The sequence below is a fragment of the Mus caroli genome, unplaced genomic scaffold (genome assembly GCF_978045245.1).
Source record: "Mus caroli unplaced genomic scaffold, Mus_caroli_1 scaffold_1, whole genome shotgun sequence".
In the NCBI taxonomy this organism is placed as follows: domain Eukaryota; kingdom Metazoa; phylum Chordata; class Mammalia; order Rodentia; family Muridae; genus Mus; species Mus caroli.
Window position 1 is genome coordinate 185,897,466 of NW_028227256.1, and position 19,793 is coordinate 185,917,258.

At 44.4% G+C, this 19,793-nt stretch overlaps 1 protein-coding gene across 10 annotated transcripts in view; it reads left to right on the forward strand.

Annotated features, from left to right (window-relative positions):
- Positions 1-19,793, forward strand: part of Esrrg (estrogen related receptor gamma) — a 614,884-nt gene that overhangs the window by 463,992 nt on the left and 131,099 nt on the right. For all 10 annotated transcript variants that reach the window (XM_021166361.3, XM_029477722.2, XM_085843710.1 and 7 more), the window contains one exon: positions 4,781-4,897. In XM_021166361.3, coding sequence (XP_021022020.1) covers positions 4,781-4,897 — 117 coding nt within the window. The remainder of the gene's footprint in view (positions 1-4,780; positions 4,898-19,793) is intronic.

The window sequence follows — 19,793 nt, forward strand, 5'->3', positions numbered from 1 at the left end:
CATTGTAAACAACTTCTATCCCCTTACGTTGAATATATACGCATACATATGTGTGAGTGTGTGTGTATATATGTGTCTGTATTATAAAGAAAACACACACACACACATATATATATATGTATATTTGTGTATATATACATTATGAAGGGCACATATATCTGTATATATGTGTGTATATACATTATGAAGGACACTTATATGTATATATGTGTGTCATATATATTATAAAGGACACATACATGTATGTGTGTATATATATTATGAAAGACACATATATATGTTGTGCATATATATTATGAAGGGTATAAAAGTGTGAAACTGCTCTGTGAAAAAAGATTTTTTTAATAAAGGCTTCCATCCCAGCCTGACCTTGAACCTCCCATCCCCCTGCCTCTACCTCCAGAGTGCTAGGTTGCAAGCCTGTACCACTGCTCTCATTGGTTTTTTGTAAGTGCGGCTGGAGTTGAACCCAGGGTTGCTGCATACTAAGTATGCACTCTTCCACTTGGGCTTCACTCCCAGCATGTCTTTCCATATCCCATGGTGTTGGGAAGAGTCCTTTACTCCGGTGTCTTTACTGACTCACTGTTCATAGCATAGTTCAGACATTTTTACCTATGTGGAAACGTCACTGACTTTCCTACGTATAATCTCTGTGAGCATGCATGAATATGTGAGTGAGTGCCTGTGTGTATGTACGAGTGTGGGTGCATATGTGTGTGCATGAGTGCACATGTACACACACGTGTTTGTGTGTGTGTGTGTGTGTATGTGTATGCATGTGTACATGCACACACCTTCCCATGGAGAACAAGGGTCAACCTTGGGTATCCCGTCTCAGCCACAGTCTGCTTCTCCTTCTTCTGAGACAAGTTAACTCACTGACCTGTGGCTTGCCAACTAGGTCAGACTGGCTGGCCAGTGAGCTCTGGAGCTCGGCCTGTCTCTACCTCTCCAGTTCTGAGATTACAAGCACAGGACACAATCACACCTTGCCTCCTCCTGAGTCGCCACAGCCATTGGTTGGAGATGTTTATACTTCCTCAGAATTGGCTCCTGTCCTCCGCCGTCTTCCTGTCTAGCAGGTATCATGCATATGCAAAGGACTAACAAAAATATGACCTGTCCGTGTTAGATGAGAGTGCTTCAGAAGATAGGCATCCCAGAAGTCATTTCCTGCTAGAACCGGCTGAGAAGTTTTCATAAATGATTGGAATGGAATTGGAGTTGAACACTGAGTCTTGGAAATAATTTTAAGAAGAAAAGAGGGGCAGAAATAGATCATTCTCAGAGGGGAGTCTTGAAGGACATGCAGCAAAAAATATGAATAAATGAAATTGGCTGGATCTGAAAGTTCATGTGAGGTAATAATTGTGATATTGCCGGAAAAGTAGATGAGAGTTATATTGGGAAAGGACCTTGTGGTAGTTGGATGGCTTCCATTTAATTCAGAAGGGCAGCAGTAATGTGTGTGCATGAACACACACATATGTATGGTTCTGGGGGGGTCAAGCATAAGGCCTTCAACATGCTAGGCAAGTGTTTTTATTTTATTTCATTTTATTTGTTCTATTATTTATTACAGGGTCCAAACAGGCCTGGGACTCTGGGCAGCCCTCTGCCTCTTCTTCCCATGTGCTGGGATTTTATCTGTGAACACCAAGCTTAGCTCCTGTGTTTTAGATTAGGGTAGAGTGGTGATAAAGGCATTCCTAGAAGACAGGGCAAATGGCAGCCACCATCCTGGACTAAGGCACAAAGGCTGGAGCCAGTGGTCAGAGGGAGGAACCTGTGCAGGTCCACGGGTGAGCTTGCGCCTGCCCAATAAAAGCCCTTGCCATAAAGGTTGGAAATATAATCTCCAAAGATGGATGGAAAGACATCCAATCCCATTTGCATGTGCAGTGTACCCTGTAGCTTAAGTTGATTCCATTGAGCTGAAGGCATGAGATGGATGCTCATGCCTCCGTGGGAACGTGAACCATCACATCATGCTAACTTTAGAGACTGGGAATGGCTAGACACGATGTCTGACAAGCATTTGTTCCCAGTGTTTGTAATTGTTGTTCAGTCATCCCTCAACAGGACACGTTAGAGTTCCCTTTGAAATAAATATGGAGAAAGTTGTAGAGAACATGAGGCGCTGGGAGCCGAACACTAGATCACTAGCATTTAGTTAGCTACTCAGGAGGCTGGGGTAGAGGTGCCGATTTCAGGCCAGTCTGGGGGACTTAGGAAAATGTTTACAAATGAAGTTCAAAATGTAAAAACAGGGTTGGGGATACAGCTCAGTGCTAGCGTAGAATGCTTTTGACAAACCCTAGGCTCTATCCGCAAAGCCACACCAAAAGCAAGAGCAGAAACGAACAAAACTGTAGCAATGTTCTTTCAATGCAGATTAGATTTCTGGGGACATTTGAAAGAAACCACTCAGATCCCCAATCTTTTTATTCTCAGCTTTGACCAAGCTGGTATCCACTTGCCTTACCATTGCCTGTCTACTACTACTACTACTACTATTATTATTACGTGTGTGTGTGTGTGTGTGTGTGTGTGTGTTCCACCATGGTAGCCAAGGATGAAGCGCAGGTTTCCAGGACTATATAACATTTACGGCTGAGCTATTTTGCTAGTCCTTTTCCTGAGTAATATTTTTCTTAAAAAAATGTTTATTAACTAATACAAGAAAAGTGAAAGGCAGCGATCCTGTGTTCCAGGGTCCTGTGATCCTGTGTTCTCTCCTCTGTCTTCATGTGGGTGCTGGGGACTGAGCTCACACAGGCTCACATAGTCAGCCATTTGCAGCTGCACTTTCCTGGATGAACTCTCTCGCCAGCCCCGAGTGATATTTCTGAAGAAGATGATGGTGAATATTCCTGTTAATGCAGTTAATATCACTTCTATTATCTAACCTCATTTTAAAACAAGTTGCTTTGAATTAGAATGCTAATTTAGCCAGTCAATTTACCTCAAGTTCTAATGCTCAAGACTTTTTTTTTTTTTAAGTCATGCATACTTAACCAATTTTCTGTAGTTCCAAGTGGCTAGGTATCGCTTCCTGGTGAATTAGCAGTTGGCGAGTAGTGGAGTCTCTGAACAACCCTGCAAAGCACTAATGTGATATTTAATGAGGACACATCAGTCCACAGAAAGGTAGTCAATATAAATCAGTGTTTACAAAGTGTGATTAACTCTGAAATATTTCATCAATGCTGTGGTCCCAGGCAGCCTTCTATGCTAATTACTTGGATCTGCGCATGTTTCTAGGGACTCGATGGACCCTGAGTACAGCAAGCATGGAACAGCAAAATTGCAATTATGCCCGGACCGTCTCCTATGACAATTTATGCATTCGGTGCGCTGACCTCCCCCTTCCCAAGAGGGCAATAAGCAGGATGCATTTTCATTAGGGTACTAATGCACTTAATCACGAGGGGAAAGGGTTAGGTAGTAGCCGGAGACCTTCAAGCACTCTGCAACGGGGCTGATAGCGGAGACAGCCTTTATTTTTCAAGGCAGCTTCTTTACAAGCTGTGGCCGCCAAGAGCACACCGCACGCGCTTCATTGTCTCAGAGAAACATTGAAAGTTTAGATCTTCCATTTACACGTTTTTATTTCAGTTTGTTGCGTATGGCTGAAAATGATACAGTCTACTGCCAAAATTATAACCCCTACTAGTTTGTTTTTATCACAGTTCCATGGTGCTTGGAATTAATTATGCAAATACTGTCACAAGCACGATGAAGGTAGGAATCGCAATGGCGGCCATTATTCCCTTCATCCTCACCCTCGGCATCACCCGGAAGCATCCTGGGTAGCTCTGCCCAGCCAGCCTGGTAGGAAGGGCTGTGACATTGCTGCCCGGCATGCCAGGGGCTTATAGCAATATCCCACATCAGACTTTGGATCACTGAGCTCTGTGAGGTGTGTTCAGCCAGAAAGACAAGCAGATTTGTCCCCAAACCTTGAGTTACCATAGATCGGGAATGACAACTAGGATCCAGATGTGAGGCTGTCTTTGTATATTTGTTTTGTTTTGCTTTGTCTTTTTAAGGTTTAGTTATTTTTATTTTATGTGTACCTGTGTATGCCTAGTTGGCTGTACATGCCAGCAGAGTCCAGAAGAGAGCACAAGATCCTCAGAACTGGAGTTACAGGAAGTTGTGAGCAGCCCCATGTGGGTGCTGGGAAGAAGCCAGAGCCCTCTGCCAGAGCAGTGGATGCTCTTAACCACTGTTCCATCTCCCAGTCTCTTGTGTTTTTGAGCACAGTCTACTTTGGAATCACTACTAGAAGACTGTACTTTGTGGGGGCCAGCTTTGCTTGGTGATTGGCTGTTGTTCCATTCCTACATATACTAACAGTCTTCCCCAGTATTCTGATACAAGGGAAATCTTGGAGTAGAATGAAGAGACTAATATAATTCTTTTTTCCTTTTCTGTTTGTTTGTTTGTTTGCTTGCTTGCTTTTGAAAACAGTCTCACTATGTAGCCCTGGATGCCCTAGAGCTTACAATGTAGTCCAAGCTTGGACTTACGGTAATCCTCCTGCCTCAGCCTCTCTGGAAGTGCTAAATTATGTCAAGCTGCTTCCTTGGTGGTTTCTTCTGTGGCTACAGCAGCATATCCAGCTTCCTGACACTTGTCACATGTCTGGTCACATGTCTTTGGGGTCACATGTCTTTGGGGTCACATGTCTTTGGGGTTGGGGATATGAGATGCCTCCACATCTCTGACCCACCAGTCTGACGGTCTCTTTCCCTCAAACTCTCTGCTGTAGGTAACATAGAGTACAGCTGCCCAGCCACCAATGAATGTGAGATCACAAAGCGCAGACGCAAATCCTGCCAGGCCTGCCGCTTCATGAAGTGTCTCAAAGTGGGCATGCTGAAAGAAGGTAAGGGGGCGACTCAGAACCTCATGCTCTGGGTTTGGTGGGCTGCACAGGGGTGGGGGGTGGAGGGTATCCAAATAGGGCTCAAGACCATTCCCATGGAAACCAGGGAAAGGTGGAGCATTTCTAACTCCTCATGGCTAGCATCTTGACACCAACCAGAAGGTAGGACCCTGTGATGTGAATCAAATTCCCCACTGTGGGGCTGGGCCTGGTCCTTTGATCTTTACAGATACAGAGAGAAGAAGATGCAGACAAAACAAGAGGCAAACCCACAACACACCCCTTCTCATTTGTTTTTTAAAAACTAATTTTGGCTTTAAGGGTCATCTTTATTATTTTCCAAACTCACCTGATTGACAAACCACTCCTGCCTCGCCCCTGCGATGGTCATGCATGGTTTTGTTTGGGGAAAACACCCACACACAGATGGTAAAGCCAGTGAATGTGTGTTCTGTGTCAAGTACGCCGGCTGCACTTCCACACTTGATTCCCTCGGGGAGAGGTGAACCCAGTGGCTGCATAGGACATTCTGCTGTCCCACACGTGTCAGAGCTCCCGACCTACTGTGTGCTTCAGCTTACTTAGACAAAGTCATCATTCTGTTGTGAGACAGTAGAATTTTTCCTTCTCTTCCAGAAACCTACCTTTATAGAGGGTTTGTGTTAAATCTCTGTACAAGCAAATTTTTGCAGATAAACATGGACTTGCCTCTTTCTTTGTATTCAGAAGTAGCTACTGTTACTGCAGACTCCTCCCCATTACCTTTCTGTTTCACATTTTAAGTTCGCATACATGCAAACAATAATTTGTATGACAAGCCTCAGTACCTGCATAGGTTCTGGAGTTGTATAATTCTGCCTGCTCTGTACCTGTCTAAGACCTTCTCTGTGGGCGCTGTCACAGGAGGATGAGTCAGCATATGGAACACAAGGACATGGAATCCCTACTCCTCTGACCTTTATTGGTCTCCAGGAGAAGGTAGAGCCTGCTCAGGTTCTCCATCAGGTCTTCAGCTTGGTGCTTCCCTGGGAGACGAGCTGCCAACAGGCAAGCTTGCAACTTTAAAGTGTTGCAGGAAGGCGTCTAAGATAGGACATCCAGCAGGAAAAGAAAGGGAAGAGACTGAAGTGATATGATTATATATGCCTTATGTGATATATGAATATGGGGGGATGGAGAGAGACCTTGTAAGGAGGAGAACTGCCGTAGGCAGACCCATACATATGAGTTATACACACAGAGACAAGGAAGGAGGGTCGTGGAGACCCGTGACAGACTAGCACTGAGAGTAAAAGTGAGGAGGGGTTACCACCTTTAGTTTTCAGGCCTTTGGCCCCATTACATTTCATAGGTAGCCATGATTTGGTTTCTAGTCCATCTGCTAAATTGTCACGCAGCTCCTCCCACATACCAGGCAGTGTCCCAGGCTCCCGTGCCACACAGGTTCCTTGCTTGCTGATAAACATATATATGAAATTGCCCAAAGGATAACTTATGACAAAGCTGAAGAGCTGACTGAAAAGCAGACCCTCCTAACTGAAGTACATTGCAGGGCAGTTTCATTTAGAGCGTTGCTGCTGTTCCACACGGAAAGGTCTTGGGGTGCCAGTGTTCGTTTTCTTTTACATGAGAACCCCACTCAGTACAGAGCAGTGGTTCTCAGCCTCTTAATGCAGATCCTCTGATACAGATCCTCATGGTGTGGTGATGCCAAGCATAAAATGATTCCTGTTGCTCCTTCACAATTGTAATTTTGCTACTGTTGTGAATCTGAATGTAATTTTTTTCTGAGCTTTCTGATGGTCTTGGGTGACCTCTGTGAAGGGTCACAGCTTTACTTGATGATGATGATGATGATGGTGATGGTGGTGATGGTGGAGGTAGTGATTTACTATTGTAAGATTATTGACTTTGCTTAGCCAATGCTTTAAGCCCTCTGGCAGAGTAGCATACACAAATTAATTCACAGGGTAGAACAACCCTTCCCCATGCCATCGAAAAATCCCAGGAAAATGTAATTGAGAATGTGATAGTGACGGACAGTTGGGTTTTGGCCTTGATTATCTTTATATTGCCACTTGCCCTGATTGCAGAGAGTTAAACTAAACTTGTGCTCATAACAGTAAGGATAGTTAAAGGTGGCAAGCCCCTGAAAATTGAAGAATCGTCACACTTAAAAAGCACCCCATTTGTTTAAATATAATGAAAAGTCTGGTGTCAGTGGAAGCCTCGTTCTTCTAAGTATACCTCAGGTTTGGTTTTGTTTTCAAACAGTGCAGTGCGTAGAGACACGCCCCCGTTTCTCTGGAGATGCGAGTTTTTGATTAGTTTGATTTCAATACTGTAATTTACTCATCTGATTGCCGTTTCGACTTTAAAGATGAACAGAGACACAGCTCTTTTCTTAGATCGTGTTTCTCAGAGTCTCCAGGAGAAGATCTGAAGGGAGGTGAGCAGGAAGGCAGATATGTGAACTGCGTTTAATTAAACATCATTGTGTGGCTTCAACCGGGTTGTGCTTATCTATGGTTCGCACCTCTCAGCACTTGTTATCAAGCCTTTAGAGGATGTGTTTCCAAGGGAAGAGCTGCTGTTGCTACCATGTTTAGATAATAATTTATTTCCCCTTTACTTCCTTACAAACACTTGGTTGGCAAAATATCATTCCTTTGAGCCTGGTACCCTTCTCTCTGAAATCGGGGATGGGACAGGTGTGAGGAAATATAGAATATTGTTTTCTTTTCTTTTATGCTTAAAGAATACAGTGAAATATTGCATCGCAACCTGCATATAAATGCACAATTATGCCTGGGCATCTACGTGGCTCAAGGCTCGCTCCCTAAGCCTGGAGAGGGTGATACTGTCTTAAACGTATCTTTATGGATGTGCAGGGATTTGAGTCCCGTGCAGTATGTCAGAGATCATGGTGTAGTAAATCTATTCAAATGTAAACCTGTTCAATTCAATTACCAGTCCGTAATAAAATTTGCTACTACAACCCCCGTGTTGACCACAGCAGTCCATACAGGCGGACGGCACAGCGGGTCTGGAAATTGACAGGCAAAATCTAGTTAAACAAAAAACAACATTAGTTCTCGAATCCGAGATGAAATCAGATTTCCACAGCTGTGATGGAAGCTTTCCTTCCTTCCTTTAACAGGTATCTTTCATTCAATTCGCCAAGTGCACCGTAAAGCGTGGCCTGAGGGGAACGGGGGAGCTTTCCACGAAAAGGGAGGCAGGCATATAGAAAAATGAGGGCTTGACTGTTTTAAAAAAATGACAATTCTTAGTCATATGGTCTGGCATTTCTATTAATTGAGGGGTGTCTCTGCGAGAAGATTGCTGAGAAGCGCTTCTGTGAAGAAGCGCTTTGTAGGTAACTGACTCACAGGAGTAAGAGCCCAGACCTTCTCTCTCCCCATAAACCAGCACCAGAAATTTATCTAAGCAAAGTGGCTTCATGTTTGAGATTAGAATTCTAAAAAGATTTCTTTCTATTTGTAATCACTTGTCTTGGTGCAGTATCTGCGCTTGAGGACAAATGCCCTGAGTGGCCAGAGGAGGGCAGAAGGTGCCCTGGAGCTGAGGGTTCATGTGGTCACTAGGTATCCAGTGTAGGTGCTGGGACCTGAACTCAGGAGCTTCAGAAGTGTGCCAAGGGCTCCTAACAGCCGATCCATCTCTCCAGCCTCCAAATTAGAACTCTTGAGTCAAACAATTGCTCCCAGTTGAGGAAGCTGGGGTGGTGACTCAGTCAGTCAGATGGTTACCGTGGAAGCATGAGGGCCTGAGTCTGTTCCCCCAGCACCCACAAAAATAACAGGGTACAGTGGAGGCCTGTAATCTGAAGACAAGGAGATTCTTAGGGCCAGCCAGTCTTGTCAGTAGGTCAGTGTTCCAGATTGGCTAAGAGACCTTGCTCAGTAAGACATTTGCTATTGACCTTTAACCTCTACACCCATGAGCAGCCACAGTTTGTATTCTCTTATTTATATGTGCATGTATACATGGGTCAGCACATACACACGTGTAAACACATATATTTATAAATATGTACTCGCGTGTGCACACACACACATACACACACACAGTGCTCATTCACACCAAAAAATAGTGACCAGATGAAGAAAAAAAGCCGAAAGTGTTCCACTCAACACTTGTGTTGGAAAGAAAAAACATCAAACAACAAAACTCAGAGATATGACGTTAAGCAAACTGTAGTGTGTGCACCATGTAGCACACTAACAAACCACTGTCTCTGGTTGGTTTCCTGTGCAGGTAAATGTCCTGATGGGCCCACATTACTTTTAGAGTTCTCTCTCATACTGCATGTCAGAGAAAACATGTGTTACATATATGCTCTCAGCACCTCCTCTCTTTTTCCTTCCTCCCTCCCTCCCTCCCTCCCTCCCTCCCTCCCTCCCTCCCTCCCTTCCTTCCTTCCTTCCTTCCTTCCTTCCTTCCTTCCTTCCTTCCTTCCTTCTCTGTCTCTCTCTCTCTGTCTCTCTCTCTGTCTCTCTCTCTGTCTCTCTGTGTGTGTCTATGTCTGCCTCTCTCTGTCTCTGTCTTTCTGTCTCTGTCTCTTTCTCTGTGTGTGTGTTTCTTCTTCTCAAGCTCTCACTTTGAAATAGTTTATTTGTAGGACAAAAAGAAAGAAAGAAAGAAAGAAAGAGAGAGAGAAAGAGAGAGAGAGAGGAAGGAAGGAAGGAAGGAAGAAAGAAAGAAAGAAAGAAAGAAAGAAAGAAAGAAAGAAAGAAGAGAAGAGAAGAGAAGAGAAGAGAAGAGAAGAGAAGAAAAGAAAAGAGCCACCCCAGAGCCAGTGAAGAAAGAAAGAAAGAAAGAAAGAAAGAAAGAAAGAAAGAGGAAGAGAAGAGAAGAGAAGAGAAGAAAAGAAAAGAAAAGAAAAGAAAAGAAAAGAAAAGAAAAGAAAAGAAAAGAAAAGAGCCACCCCAGAGCCAGTCACTGTGAACCTGTGAGTCTGGTTGAAATGTACTTTGATTCAGCATTCTCTCACTGATCATGTAAACACTATTGCAGGGCACCTTTAGTTGGTTTCTCTTTGTTGATCACAAAACGAGCCATTCGAAGAAAGACATAATAATTTTGTAAAGATGTAGAATTCACTGGACAAAGAAGGGAAAATTTTCCCTTCTTGCCACAAAGACTTTCACATCAACAATTCGTGGGGGTTGTTTGTTTGCTGTTTGTGGTTCTTGTCTAAAGTTTTTCTTTATTTGAGACAGAATCTCAGTAAATAGCATGATTGGTCTAGAACTTACTCTGTAGCAGGAGTTGGTATCAAACTCATCATAGAGATTGTCCTCTTTCCACCTCCTGGGCTGGGATTATAGCCTGATAGACCCGTTTCAATGTTTCATTCCAAGAATCTGTTTTCTTTTTAACATTAAAGCAACCACACAGAGCAGTAACAACAGAGAACGACTAGGGCTGGGCATGGTTGCATTTGCTTGGAGTCCCAGTACTTTTGAGACTGAAGCGGGAGGATCAATTCAGGGTGGGCGTGGACTACATTAGAACCGGATTCAGAAAACCAAAAGCAAGACAGAAGAGTCCCAGCAGACCAGCTACTGAAGTTGAAGCCTTGGGCTTCAGCATCTGAGTTGTGGACACTGAAGAAGATACTAAGAGAGCTCTTTAGCACATGCCGCTTCTGAGACTCCATCCTTAGCACCACAACGGAGAAAGGACCAGATAGTTCCTGCCCACCGTGCCCTGGGACCCAGAGCAAGGAGCAGACCTGCAGTCATCCACTGCTGCCAGAGACTGTTAGGGTCAGACTTTGGGGGTCAGAGGGACCTAAATTCAAGGCTTTGCGTTGGAATATACTCCTGGATTTGTTTCCTGGATGTGAGCTGAGTTATGAAATTTTCCTAAGACTTGCTGATCTTGCCTGTTGAGGCTCTTATGATAAGCAAGAGATTCAGAGCACAGTGAACACAGTCCGGTTAAGCAAGAGATGCCAGGAACCAGAGTTTCAACACTGTGTGTATATGTATGTGTGCATGTGTAAGTGTGTGTATATATAATCATAATGACCAAGATCCAGCCTCATCTAAAATGTGTCTCAATGGCTTTCAGAGTGTTTTCCTGAGATTTTCATAAAAGAACATCTGTTAGAGGAATTTTGTTCAGACATTCATGACAACCTCAGTCTTTACTTGTGCTCATATCAAGCAAAGAGGAACCAAACCTCAATATTGTTTTACACCTTACCATGTTTTCCTCTCTGTGTGGTGTATGTGTGTATGTATGTTTTTGTTATCTGTGTCGCTGTGCACAGGTATAGATGCTGCTGGTGCATACGGATGCCCAAGGCTCACATCCGGACTCACCCTCAGTTACTCTTCTACATTAAGCCAGGATCTTTCCACTAAGTCCTGAATTATAGTTAGGCCCCGGCATATAGGTGAGTTTCTGGGTATTTGACCCCTATTCCTTATTCAAGCAAGACGAGTATTTAAGCATCAAAGCGTCTCCCATGACTCTGCTTTACCCCCTCCCCCTTAAAAGGATAAGAGACTTCTACTCAGCCAGATATTTTCCTCAACAACATCACACACAAATAGTGCTCCTCACAGTGGGCTCAGCTTTAGCACAGAGAAGGGAGGGAGGAAAAGGTGGCTTAGTGAGAGAAAACCACAGGCTAGAAACTAGTTTTGACAAAATCTCAACACCTGGTCAAGCTTTCCCCTGACGCCCGGTGAGACATTGTGCTTTCAGTGTTTGCTTCTGATTTTCCCCCTGTCCGCTCAGGGATGAGGGAGACCAAGAGCCTCTGAGGTGCATAGTCACATGCACCTGGGAGCAGGTGGTCTTCATGCTGTACCCTTTCTCCGTTGGAATCACTCAGGCCTTGTTTTAGAATGACATCATGCCTGCAGGAGCATCATTCTAGCATATGGCATGCAGATACCACGATAACAAGGGCAGAGATGATGATGATGATGATGCTGAAGATGGTGAGGTTATAAGTGCAATAGGGCGTAGTGTAATGGCTACAGATGATGACCTGTACTAGTTCATTAATGTCACCAACTCTGGAAAATCTTTAAATGCTTTTGTGTGTGTGTGTGTGTGGGGGGGCAGATAGAAGCTTCTTGGCTGGGGAGATGTCTCAGTTTGGTGTTTGCCTTGCAAGCATGATGACCTGAGTTCAGTCTCCAGCACCCACATGGAATAAGCAGAGACAAGCAGATCTCTGGGGTCTAGCTCTCTAGCTAGTCTAGCCTTATTGGTAAGCTGCAGGTCGGTGAGACCTCTGTTTCAAAATAGGGTGGATAGTGTTATCAGCAAACTGAGTTTGTCCCCTGGCTTCCATGTGCACATACACATATACACATGCATTTCCACACCCATGTGAATGTGTACACACGTGCCCTCACACTCACGGGCACACACCCATACACAGAGCAATGCCTATGTTGTTTATCCTGTGTTGAGTGAACTGGAAGTTGGAGAACATTGGGGCAGTTCATACATTTTTGAGTACTCAGAACTGAAGCACTGACCGTACATTTTGCTACTCTTCATTCTCCACCCCTCCTCCTCTTCTTCCTCTTCCTTCTCTTCTTCCTCTTCCTCCTTCTCCTCCCCTCCTCTTCCTCCTCTTCCTTCTCTTTTCCCATTTCCCCATCCTCTTTCTTTCTCTTCCTTTCTTCCCTTTCCCTCTCCACCTCCTCCTTTATTCTTCTTTCTCCTTCTTGTTCCCCACCTCTCTTAGCTGTCCTTATTTGATGCAGTATGGGAGTTGAAACCTAGTACCACGATGACTTTGGACAAGAACACTGTCACTCAGCTCTGCCCCCAGCCCAGGAGCATGATGTCTGGATAACGAGTTTGAATGGAGCAGCTTTGGATCACAATGACAAGTTGAAGGATGCCATGTCTTAACGGGGGCACATCCTCTATGCACAGCTTAAACTCTCTGGCCCAGTGGATCTTAAGTGCCTCAAGAGTTGACAATCCATGTGCAGTACAAAGTCTTCCACCTTTACCCTGACTTAGGGATTTCTAGGAGCAGGTTAGCCTTCAGGAAATCTTCGGGTACATGAGCTGGGAGCAGCATGAAAGAGAGGACTGCTGTTACAGTGTTGAGGTCTCAAGAGTGAGTGATGACCAACCATCTCAAGGTGAAGCCTCCTGGGGTTATCTCACTCATAAGGTGACCTCCTATTTCCAACTCTGGGGAAGAGCAGCATATACACAGATATGCAGGTCAGAGCACAAGTTAGGGATTTATTCACAGCCAACAACCCTCTCTTTCTGTTCAGTTGCTCTGCACCCCTAGGATACAAAGAAAGATTATTCCGGAACAGTTTTCTTCTGCAGCTTCCGCTCTCTCCTAATCCATCTGTGACCAGGAAGCCTGGAGCATCGTCTAGGTTTACCCTATCAGCGGGCAGGGCACAGAGCGACGATTTCTCTAACTACCCTTCACTTCCACATTTCCCTTTGCAATAAAAATGACCATTTAGAGGGTGTAGCATCTTCCAGGAAGGTTCTCTTCTTAGGAAATGTAAAGCTAACTGGGTCATTTAGTAACAAGTGCGTTTGTTTTTACCTCCTGAATGAGTCTGCTTAGTAATGTATCCCAACAAAATCTCTCTTGTAAAACAAAACAAAATAAATAAAAAAAATATATAAAAAAATATCTTCCAAGAAGACATTGCCAAGGTGATTTCCGCCCCCCTCTCAAGTCTAATATCATTATGTTGCCAAGTCTAAAACAAATTATTGCTAGGGAAGTTTGGGTTCCTACTGCCTTCAAAAAGCAGAACAAAGGACAGCAGAAGGCTTTAATGGTATTCACAGAAAATATTTCTGTGCTGGGTGACAGTTAATAGAACTGCATTGACCTCCCTGGTGTTTCTTACAGTCACAGTTGTAATCCCATCCCAAGCAGTCCCCTCATTAATGCAGAACATTAAACACAACTCCCAAGTTATAATACAGGCAGTGGCAAAGAGCACCTTGTCTGTGAGCTTTGTCTTGACATGCAAGCCATTTGGGAATGTAGCAAAGGTGCCACAAAAACTTATCCTGTGTACAGACATTATGTTATTGCATGATGGCCTCTTTTCTTTTCCTTTCCCTCTTTCTTTTCCTTTTTCTTTATTTTTGTTGCTGGTGTTGCTTTGTGCCCGGATTAGTCTCTCTCAAAATAAATAGCCAAGATGTCGAAGGTAAGACTAGAGACCTCGTCATGAGGATTTAATGCCTTAGGCTTTGTACTGTGTGCTTAGACTGGATTCTTATTTTTGGCTAATCCTTAGAGTGGCCACCTCCACGCCTATGGTAGGTGCTTCCCCTTGTTCATGGGAAGTGAAGCTTAAAGAAATCATGAGCCTTGCCAAATTTCTTCCACTGTCCAGGGAGCTTGTGACTACAGCTGTTACACTAGTTCTATCACCTATTATGTTTGTCTGCTATAGTTTTTCCTTTATGAACTATGGAGATATTAGGTGTATATTTGGCTCAGAATGAATTTTTTTTGTTATAATTCTTGTCTTAGGGAGAGGGTTCTTATTTGGTATCCCAAGCCAGTGTGTAACTCACTGGGTAGTCTAAGCTAGACGTGAATTTACTCTTTAGCCCAAGGAATCTTCCTGAATATGCCTCCAAAGTGTAGATGAAACACAGGCATGTGCTTCAGGCCTAGCCACTTATAACCATCCTGAGGCTGTAAATCAGGAGCAGCTGGGTTCTTAAACAATTTAAACGTCCACCCTTTGGTGTTATTGTTGGATTTGAGCTCCCTTGAACTTACTTGGGAACTTTGAGTTTTATTGCTTTTGTTCTTGTGGTGGTTTTTGTTGTTTGATTGCTTTCTTGCTTGTTTGAGACAGCATTTCACTATGTACCCCTGGTTGGCCTGAAACTTTCTACATAGACCAGGCTAGCCTCAAACCCAAAGAGATCTGCCCCCCACCTGCCCCAGCCTTCTGAGTGCTGGGATTACGGGATACCACCATGCCCAGCTACTTTGTGTTCTTAATGTCTAGGAATGGCTGAATTCTCCTGGAAGGGAGTCAGTGTACTTGCATTAGGAGAGACATTTTAACTGAAAGAGTCCCAACGCCATGTGAGAATTAGACACGAATATCTTTTAGGTATACTTCCCACTCTGGGGTCCTTGAGATCTCTACATAAACTTTAGAATAATATTTTGTTGTATTTATTCATTTTTTTCCTGCTCTGGAGATGAAACTTATCCAAGGCATCTGACATGGTGGCAAGAGCTCGGCCACAGAACTGTACCCCAGTGGCGTTAGGAATAATTGAATAGCTCTAAGGCACAGGATGCAAACCAGGGATCCTCAAGATGTGGGGTTTTTTTCCCCACAAATCCCTTTTGACCAGTCCTTGTCTGGTTCAGACAGTCTGTGACATTTTATTTCATCTAAATTCGAACAGAGAGGAAATTTTCACCTTGTAGTAAAGTCTCCTTTGCTGGGGGTGGGGGGGTCAGTTTCTAGAACTTGAACTTGAGAGACATAGTCCATCCAAATGAGTCCTTGTGGAGAGGAATGTATGTGCGTGCCCTCTTCCTTGGGAGTCTGAGGGTGTGGCCATGATGTGCAGCTGGGATATTCAAATCCTCTCTATGTCATAAAGGAGAAATATTTAAATACTCCTATTTTAGAGATTTGTCTATGACTGGATATAAAATTCCACATGAGAAAATATAATCTGTGTACTCGTGGGCCTCAGAGGCTATTGTATATTTAAATGTACTTCCTTTTAAAAAATCAATCAAGTTTAAGTGAGATGGCATGTGAGCAATACTACGAATGCTTTCGAGAACACTTCCTGTGTCACAGGAAGCCGGACAAGATGGAATCCCAGGCCTTCTTACCCCTGTCCTTTCTGTTCATCTCAGTGCTGTCAAAGCCAGTCCTTTACTGGCTCGTTCCCTACCTGCTATTTCCACTGTCATCATGAAGTAGGACGCTAACGTGGATCTAATAGGTTACAGAATTATTCCTCTTGAATTCTAAAATATCTCCGATGGGTTTTGCTCCAAGGGGCCAGGGGCACCTGTTTGACCATTTGCCCAGATAGAGAAAAGCCAGTCAAATAAGGGGTGGGGAAGCCAGGATCATATGAGGCTCTGACATAGTATATTATTTTAACAAGTCTCCAGATAATATGTTTTAATAATTCTCTTTCAGGGTGTGTGTGTGTGTATGGTTGGATGGATGGATTTATGGGTGAGCTTGTTGCAATTTACTGTGAGAGGTTCTGGTTTGTATTTCCTAAGGCCCATTAAGTTTTTCCTTTGTACTCTTCCATGGATCCCACAGTTAATGTACCTGTTGTCGAACCTGTGTCGAGCTTCAGCCCTTACATCATGTATTATCATGATTGTCCTCAGCCATCACAGCCAAAATGAGATCTCTCTCTCTCTCTCTCTGTCTCTTCCCTGTCTGTCTCTGTTCTCTGTGTCTCTGCTCTGTCTCTGTCTGCGTTTCTCTGTGTGTCTCTGTGACTCTGCCTCTCTGTGTCCTCCCTCCCTCTCTCTCTCTTTCTCTCTCCCTCTCCCCCTCTCTTTCTTAGTAGGTTGAGAAGCCACCAACCAGCTTCCCTAAGGCAAGCTGTCTGCAAAGGAGCAAGCCAGCTGGCTTGGCCAAGGTTGATCAATGATGAGAGGCAGGCTGGGTTCCAGGTCCACAACAGCCACTCAGTGGAGAGTAGGTCAGCGGCTTCCCCAAAGCCAATTACCTGGCAGAAGTCTAGGTGCCTGGTGCTAGCCAAATTCCCTGAGCCTGATGGTGCTGGTGGGGAGTCCATCCTGGGCTTCCTGGCAAACTGGACCAAAGGCAGCAGCAGATTGTGCCTTCTGAGAGCCAAGGGTGGCTTTGTGGCTACCAGAACAGCGGCCGAAGGCCTGCCACTGCCATTCAATGTTATCCAAGTAGACTGCACACGGGGCACGGGGGCACAGGGCACTGTGAGCACTGTCCTTCAGGTGGGAGAGGCCTCGGGTGTGGAGCTGATTCACAGACTCACTCTTAACTTACTTGGCTGCATGGTATGAACATGAATCATGTTGTTCAGGGAGAAGGATTCAGATGTGGTTTGGGAATCAGGAGGCATTGTTGAGACCTTTGACGGGTGTGGCAGGACTTTCACTAGTTTAAAGGCACCTTCCTTTGTAAGTGAGATGGTATGGGAGGGAAGGCAAGAGGAAGCAGAGAGACCTTCCTGGGCAGAGTCGTGAGGCTCACTTCCTTTTCTAGGGATTTCAGGATCACAGGCTCTTCCCTGGGACCTCCTTTCTGCTTGCTCTTCCCTCCTAACTCTGGGAATGATTTATCATCATCTTAGCATATCCAGACTGAAGGTGTGAGCTGAAGGGTAGAACATATATGAATGCTAGTTTATTTGCTGTGCCTGGACTACCTTAATGTATTGCTTCTACTCCTAACTAGGACTTGGTTCTAATTTTTATCCATGTTCCTCAAGCCGGGTGAATGACGGCTACCCTGACCTCAGTATTGAGTTATTTTCAACTCATGCATAATTTGGAAGTATTTGGAAGGAAACTGGATTGTTGGCTGATGCTTTGGCCTGTTTAAATATTTGTTCCTGCTTCCCTCACAAATGCACCTCACTCTTTACAATATCTAGAAGCAGGCTGAAGTGTCTTCCTCCCAGGAACTCTTTTATAGCTGTCAACCCAAATGATACACGTTTTGGGTCCATGTCACGACTTTTAGTCAGCATGGCTTCTATTGGCTCACTCACTCATCCTTCCTGGTAGCTCCGTCCCACTCAATTCATGAAGCATTAGGTTGGCATGAAAAGTGCGCATGACACACTGGGGAATGGTGGTGTTCTTCTGTTTCTAGATTCTTGGGAAGCTGAGGCCAAAGAGTGACTTGAGTGCAGAAATCTGAAGCCAGCCTTGGTAACATACTGAGACCCTACCACAAGAAATCTGCCAAATAGAGGGAGAAAGAAACACAGGAAGAGAAGAGGGACTGCGTTAGAAGGCTCTGTCCTCTCCGTACGTGGTCCTTTTAACTATCACCATCAACTCTAGTCTGTTATGTATGATTTGTTGCTTTAACTTCACATACTTCCTGTTCTGGAAAATGTGAAGTTGTGGTAGAGATGGTGGCAGTGGCTAGCACCTGCCCTGAGGAAAGCCTGGGTGTCCTCTGACGGTCCCATCTCCCATTTGTAGCCTTCAGTCTTCCACGCTAGCACTGCTAGGTTTTTGCTTTGTGAAATACATATTTCTCAATGATCCTGAACTTTGTATAGAACTCTGCAGAGTCATCAGGTAGTGTCTAGAGGGGATAACATAGGGGAAAAGTTATAACCTCAACTCCACTAACAGTGACAGAGTAAATGTGTTCCTGTGTTATGTGTCTTTTAAAGGAAGGAGGATCTCCTGTTATCCCCGAAATGTGTCTTTGACTTTGGTTTTTGCTTCAGCGCTGAAATTCTTTCATAAGTAAAGAATTCTATTGCTACTTTAATGCCACTCAGAAACTGGCCTTTTTGAATGTTCCTAAGATTATGGAGCTCAGAATCCACCCCGCCCTTGACACTCCCACTAACTCACAGTTACCGAGTTTAAACTAGCAGCCTCGGTTAAGGTATTGATTTTAACCTGAAGCCCAGAGGGACACAGGGCTGGAGTCAGCTGGACTCTTAAGCAGTCCTGGGAGACCAGAGTCATTTGCACATCGGAAAACAGCTAATGGGCAGGGAATTAGGGCTTAGGTAGGCCTGTCCCTTCTGTCTTCCGTCCCTCACAGCTGCTATACGTCCTGATAAACAGGCAGGCAGACCCAAGACACTGTATTTCATTTCTTTTCTCTCTCTCTTAAAAGTAAAGTTTTAAGAGCCTTTTATTTCTGATAAGGACTCAGGTAGCTCAGGTTGGCCTCAGACCGACAAGAAAACTGATCCCCCATCTCTGTCTCCCAAGAGCTGGAAATACAGACATGTTGCTTTGTTTATGTGACCCCTAAGGGTCGAACCCAGAGCCTCATTTTTGGTAAGGGAACACTACTCACTGAGCTGTACCCAAGGCTGAGTATTTTTTTAAAGAAACTCAAGGAAGGGAAAATGATAGCTAGCCATTCTTTTTCACATTGCAAAATTCTAGTAGTAGTGAAATACTTTGCAAATATCAAGGCTCTAATACAAATCCCATTGGTGACATACTTGGAAGTTTATCCTCTTGTGTATCATTCTGCATGGAATATTCTTAAGTTTTTGGGCTGCCAATTACTTGTAAATTTCTTCTTTAAAAATGTCCTATTAGCATGTATTCTCTATACATGATGGGTGTGTGAAATTTTCATGCATGGATGTGAGGTATTCTGATCACTGTTACCCCGTCACCTTCTCTTCGCCCAGGCCCGCAGCTGCTCTTACCTCTCCTCTGCACAGATCTTGTACGTCTCTTCCTGTTTTGGATATTCAGCTGGGTTTCTGGCATATATCAGACTTCAGTAGGTATGAGCTGCTGTTCTGACTGGGGCAATTCCATCCTTACCCAGTGTTTAGGACCCTAGTGGTTCCACCACACACCACCTTAAGCATCATCGTTTGTGTTTTGTTTTGCTTGGCTTGGCTCTCTGCAGTGAATGAGGGCACTGTTCACAGCAGGCCTGGGTTGTCTTCACATTGCTTTCTCTCCATGACTCGCTAGGGTCAGAGGTCCCCGGTAATGCGCTGTGTGACTCCGGCCTGAGCCATTTGTGTGCCCTGGAGATCTGAGGGTAACAGGCAGGGTCAGCATAACCTGCCAGATTCTCAGAGACCCCTCTGTGAATTGTGGGAGGACAGTAAAAAAGCCTGTCATGGGCCGAGTAACCTTCCGTCCATGGGACTGCTTTTCATCGGATGGTGC